Here is a 6,605-nt window from a genome sequence, read left to right on the forward strand (position 1 = left end):
GACTCGGAAAACCCGAAGACTCGAAACAGGTGAACTACTTGACTAATTCCAGTACAGAACCTATAGGATGTTGCGCATGCGCGACTTAACGAATCACTCCCCGAGACGACTCGTTCCTCCCGAGTCACATTAAAGATTCGTTCAAAATGAACGAATCGTTCAAGAACGACCCAACACTAGAATAAACAGAAGATTGGTGTCCAATGTTCTCTCAAATTTTTTTCTTGCTGAGCAAAAATATTCTCTATTGGGCGGATAGTTGCCACCTGAGCAAAAACATTCTTTATATCAGACCTGTACAGCGTGCACACACAAAAAAAAAATCTTTTAAATTTAATGTGCTATTTATATGTGATTTGACCCTTTATGTAACTAAATGATGCACATTTTAGGTTACCTGAGAAAACGGATTTTTACAGTGCTGTGTTACTGACCAAGAAATTCTATTAAAGGTGACATATAATGAAAATCTAACCTTTTCCGGTTTTAAGTGCTATAATCGGGTCCCCGGTGCATCTAAGAACCCAGGAAACGTGAAAAAGATTAACACAGTAACTTTGTTTTGGTAAGCCTTTTTCTGCAAGCGTCTGAAAAACGAGCGCGTCAGATTTCACTCCCTTTGTGACGTGGCAAAGGGATTTTATTATAGTATCACCGCCCCTTTATCTGCACGTTTCCACTCACGGCGCCGCCATTCTTGTTTTCGCAAGCGACAACGGTGTACCAGTTCTAGCTCCATGGCAAAAGTTCGAGCAAAACATGCTAACTGTTCTATCGTTAGCTGCACAGACGAGCACAGAACACTGTTTATATTCCCAGCCTCAGAGGAGACGAGAGCAGTGGATTTATTTATTTACTGTATATTACGCTGCTACCACACAGATCTAATATAAGCACGCGATTTCTTTCCCAGCTGTTTACCTTCACAGACATAACTGACTGTTTTTGTAACTCATGTGTTTTTAACAAACTTTTGTGTATTTGACAGTTTAAGCGCAATAAAACATGAAGAGAACTTACTTAGGGTTTAGTACTCACATGCTATGTGACAGCTGCTTTCTGTGCGTGTGCTTCAGATGTGCGCTCAGAAAACACTATATCAGAAGTTTAAACTAATGTGGTTTTAAAACGCATGATTTCAGCGCGATAGACATGATAATCAAAACCAAACAGATGCTTTTTTATCAGAGTATCTGACGTACGAGCTATAAAGGAACAGCCCTATTCTGGAAAAGGGGCAGGGAGCAGCAGCTCATTTGCATTTAAAGATTCATGCACGAAAACAGCGTGTTTCTGCTTCCTCTCAAAATAGGCATTTTCAAAATGATCCGTGGGGTATTTTGAGCTGAAACTTCACAGACACATTCTGGGGACACCTGAGACTTATATTATATATTGTAGAAAGGGGCATAATAGGTCACCTTTAAAAATTATTTAAAAAAATCTCACACAGAACAGTTCAATTCTTTATAATATAATTAATATGAAAAAAATGAAGCCGTTATTGCTCATGAATTCCCTTTTTGTGGTTAATTATTTATTAGGCTTATATAATATAATATATATAATATAATATAAATGTCACAGCTACGCTGCTAACAATAAACGCACAAAGACGAAGAAGATTTTATAAAGTCTTTAATCCAACACAGTGTGGTGGTGCCTGAGGAAAACAAAGTCCAAACTGAATGACATGTGACAATAATAAAATATAAAAAAGATTTCAATAAATATTAAAAAAAACAAAAAAAGTTTTTGCGTCTGTTCCGTGCACGGCATGTTATTTCTTCTGCGCGGTCACACACGCGTGCAGCTTGCGACCACCATGGTTGGATCATGCAGCCAGTCGTACTACTGACTATATTGTCATAACTCCCTATTATCAGACACTTTCAGCTGTGAATTAAATTAATCATTGGTGACAAATAACTGGGACACCTGGGAAAAAGGTATGTTTATAGTAGCTATGTTTCCATCCAAAGTTGCTAATTGAACTTGTGTGAATTTTTTTTTTAATTAGTAATAATAATAACAATAGAGATTGTTTCAATGCAGTATCAAATAGAAAAGTAACAGGATCAGTGATGCAAACTCTAAATATTCTGCGATAAAGCAGCTCTAGCAAGACAATAGTGTTGTTATTCAGCTCCAGTCAGTTCAGTTCAATGACTGTGAAGTTCATTCATTATGAAACAGTAATCATTATCACATAAAACATTTGCAAATGAAACCTTTTCCATGTGTTCAAGTGAACAAAATCGTCATAGTATCAATAAAATCATCAAAGTATCAAGCAAAGTATCAATAATGAAAATGAAAGTTGCTGCAACCAGGGAAGGACATAGTGGATTTTTTTCCTACATAATGACTTGTGCCTCAGGGCATCCAGATGAAATGCAAACACAAAAGCTGTCATGTTATCTTGTATTTGGATGCCTGACATTTGGAAAAGCAATCTCGTCAGACAGTTCTGGGAGGTAATTAAATCATTTTGATGACAGACTTTTGCTCAGGGATTTCAGATTGACTAAAACAACATTTGAGATGATGTTCAATGAGATGGTCTGCTGGTTAGTCCAGTTAGCCAGTCACACGGTAAAATAAGAGTTTTTTGTTGCACATTGAGGAATTTATTCAGTAAATGTGTTTCCGTCGTAGTTCATGCACGTTTTCTTATCTGATAAAAAATGATCAGACTCAATTGAGCACATTTTAAGATTTGATGTGCATATCAGATGTATTTAAAGACTTTGTTCTCTGTTTCCTATTTTAGGAGTATGAAACAGCACGTAAAGAGCTCGAGGGGGTGAAGAAGGAGAGAGAGGAAATGAAAAGGAAGCTGAAGTCTCTGAAAGAAGCTCAGGAGCCGCTGCTCAGGAAGATCCGCTCAGTGGAGAGTCAGCTGCAGCCCATCGAGCACCAGATGAAGGAGTTGGTCAGCACAAATCAAACCTGATTACCAAGAATTAGGGCTAGGTGATATAGCCAAAAAAATTATCCCGATATAATTTTTCATATCAGTCGATATCGATCATTACCTTTATTTCTTTCAAGTTTAAAGGCTGATTTTTGCTCCTGAGTGAAAGTTGTAGAAACCAGACGGTTAATTGTGGTTTTAAACTCTTTATGGTCAAAACATGACAAACACTTCAGCTTTTTGAATTCTTTACTCTTTTCCAGTCATTTTTCCTGAGCAAAATAAATATCTGAATACAAAAATTAATTTCTTAGTTTCTGCATGTTCTAATGAGCAGTATTGTTTCAGATCATGAAACAAGTTTGTGTTCCTGACATGTATCTTCAGCACAGATTGCAGTGCAGGCTGCAGTATTAATAATATTAAATTTTTTTGAGGTCTCTTGCACATTTGACAGTAGCTTGAGTTGACAGTAGTAGCTTGTAGGGGTGTGCCATAACATACCGTCCACGATAATAAATACATTTTTACATGATAAAAAAAGTGTCATATTGCGATATCAACGATATAGTGACGCGATGACGCATGGCGGATATACGTTCCCTAGCGCGCACAACAACACCACAAACCCAATAGGTGTGTTCGACTTGAAGCAGCGCTGCGCAGACTGATCGGTGTATGACATCAAAGTATCGCAAGAGCGGCTCTAGAGCATATTCGACCGCACACTCTTACCTTCAAAAATAGGCGAGGCGCATATCTTTAGCCAATTTAAACATTCAAAACAGTTTAAAGTATTCAAACACAAGCCGCGGAAAAACTCAGAGTTCACGCACCGAGTTCAGTGCACACACGGAGAGCCGCGCAAACACCAAACTGAGCTCTTCTTCGCTTCCTCCCATGCCTGAACAAACAAATACACCTAGCCAGTTTAAACATACAAGCACAAAAAGACATGAAAAGCTTAATTCAGAACCCGCGCGCTGTTCTGTGCATACAGTGTGCATGCAGAGAGCCGCGTCTACAGCCCTTAAAGGGGTCATATGATGCTGCTAAAAAGAACATTATTTTGTGTATTTGGTGTAATGAAATGTGTTTATGCGGTTTAAAGTTAAAAAAACACATTATTTTCCACATACTGTACATTATTGTTTCTCCTCTATGCCCCACCTTTTTGAAACGCGTCGATTTTTACAAAGCTCATCGGTCTGAAAAAGCGAGGTGTGCTGTGATTGGCCAGCTATCCAGTGCGTTGTGATTGGCCGAATACCTCAAGCGTGAGACGGAAATGTTGCGCCCCTTGCCATACTGTTGATGCCGTGTCCCGGCCGGAGCGACGAGACAAAAACATTAAAACCCATTACAAACGAGGCATTTGTTGCATCCAGTGGGGACATAATTACTGATTATAATGACTTATGCTGTCTTTTTACGTGTTGCGTTGCATCGCGCCACGTAAACAAAACCATGTCTGCATTTGTGATCGGAGTTGTAACACTCCAAAGAGAAAGGAAAAATTGAAATCGCCTCATATGACCCCTTTAAACACCGAATTGAGTTTAGTCTCTTCTTGCTCTTGAAACGACAAATACATACAAAATTGTCACAATACCTGTCTTTGCAACTATCCTCGAAAAAATGGTCGGTTGTGTCTTAAGTGAAAGTAAACAGTTGAGCAAGAAATGGAATGTGTATCATTATATTGGATATATATTGGATCTCTTAAAGTGACCGCGCCTAATTTACTAGCTGCTGTCAGTGTCCTTAATGTTAATCCAAGAAATTAAATAGGAGAAAATCACTCACTGCTCTTTACTGAATTACTTTGTAGTTTTAACAAGAATTAATCTATATTTAATTTATACAGTGAAGACTATGCAATGCTATTTACATTTGATTATTCAGTTTCTGTACCTGGACACCTACAGACTTGAAAAAAATTAAACATTGTTTAATTTGTATATTTGTTTATTTGTGCTATTTACACAATTTCAAACAACCTGCACCGGAGCCCCGCAAACCCTAGCTACGGCCCTATACACCGATCGGTCTGCTTCAAGTCGAACACACAGCTGCTGCTGCCACCTTATGACAATAGATTTACACTTCAAATTAGGTAGTCTGTCATTGATGACAGTAGCTCATTGGAAAAGGATGGAAAATGCCCTTCATTTTGTTTGCACTAATAAATGCTGCTGCCTGCCAGCTGCAATCACCTATAAAACGTTGTTCCATGTTTTTTTTTCTATATCGTCATCGCAAATATTCTTGAAATATCGTGATATAATTTTGAGGCTATATCGCCCAACCCTTTGTAGCTTGAGTTAGGATGCAGATGTAAATTTATGTTCATTATCAAAGACAGTAACATCTGTAAAAATTGTAACAACCTCATTTTTATATTCGGTTCGTTTGGTTCATTTGGTCCGGACCAAAAAAGTAAATGATACATTTGGTCCTGGTCCGCTGAGCGTTCACATTGGCATTTTTGACAGCGAACCTAAAGACAGCGAACCTAAAGGCATAGTGATACGTTCACAACCTGATTGGTCGGGTTGAATGACGTATATATTGTGACGGAACTGACCGAACACCCCAAACAAAAGGTGCGTTAGACTTAAAGCGGCGCTGCGGGTGGATGATATCAAAGCACCCATTCACCGATCGGTCTGCTCATCGCCGCTTTAAGTCAAATACACCTAATGCCGTCTGCTGGACTAAGCGTGCTCATTCTTGCGTGTACATATAATTATATTTTCACCACCTGCAAACTTACAAGGAGCTCATAAAAGGCACATTACCTCCTCGTTGCTCCACGTTTGCCCTTTGCTCAGTTTGTTTTGGATACACCGCTCGCTCCGCGTCGTCAAATCATGTCGCATAGCATCGCATCTTGTCATTACTTCCTGTTCTTGGTTCGTTTCAAAGTATTTGGTCCGTGTTGCGTTCATATATCATTCGAACCGCACCAGAGTTCGTTTGGAAGTGGACCGAGACCCATCTTTTCAGCGGTCTCGTTCCGCTTGTTTGGTGCGCACCAGGGTTCGGATGGCAGCGTTCACACTTACTCAAACAAACCGCACTAACAGAGCAATCGCACCAGGGTTCATTTTAATCGAATGACAAGTGTGAACGCACCCTAAATACATTTAGTATAAATGCACAAACTCTATAGCTTAATCTCAAAAATACTGTAATTACCTATATTCCATTACTCCTTAAATACATTTAATACATGTCTACATTAATAATATAATCAAATTCAATATGAATATCCCACATTTCTGCCAAAATACCATGGTGCAGTTGGTGTTACTACAGTAAATCCATGGTAAATGATGGCAATTTGTAGATTGAAAAGCTCCTGACTATCATTGTGCACAGTGTTTCTGCTGTTTGTCAGCGCTGTTTCATCTGGCTTTAATCTAGGTTAAAGGGGTCATATGATGCTTTTTTAAAGATCATTATTTTGTGTATTTGGTGTAACAGAATATGTTGACATGATTTAATGTTCAAAAAACACATTATTTTTCAAATACTGTACATTATTGTAGGTCCTATATGCTAGTTTTACCAGCCCAAAAGGGGAACAGAGTCGCGTGACAGACACTGTGATGAAGCTGGTATGTGTTTGCTGTGTTTGCAGTACGGTTAAGACAGCTGACTCCACTGTGAGTGACCCTGTCTG

At 38.8% G+C, this 6,605-nt stretch overlaps 1 protein-coding gene across 5 annotated transcripts in view; it reads left to right on the plus strand.

Annotated features, from left to right (window-relative positions):
- LOC107742906 (structural maintenance of chromosomes protein 5-like) overlaps positions 1–6,605 on the plus strand; it is a 30,394-nt gene that overhangs the window by 7,085 nt on the left and 16,704 nt on the right. For all 5 annotated transcript variants that reach the window (XM_016555997.1, XM_016556012.1, XM_016556003.1 and 2 more), the window contains one exon: positions 2,774–2,935. In XM_016555997.1, coding sequence (XP_016411483.1) covers positions 2,774–2,935 — 162 coding nt within the window. The remainder of the gene's footprint in view (positions 1–2,773; positions 2,936–6,605) is intronic.

Source organism: Sinocyclocheilus rhinocerous, unplaced genomic scaffold (assembly GCF_001515625.1).
Source record: "Sinocyclocheilus rhinocerous isolate Xijiao unplaced genomic scaffold, SAMN03320098_v1.1 scaffold160, whole genome shotgun sequence".
Taxonomy (NCBI): domain Eukaryota; kingdom Metazoa; phylum Chordata; class Actinopteri; order Cypriniformes; family Cyprinidae; genus Sinocyclocheilus; species Sinocyclocheilus rhinocerous.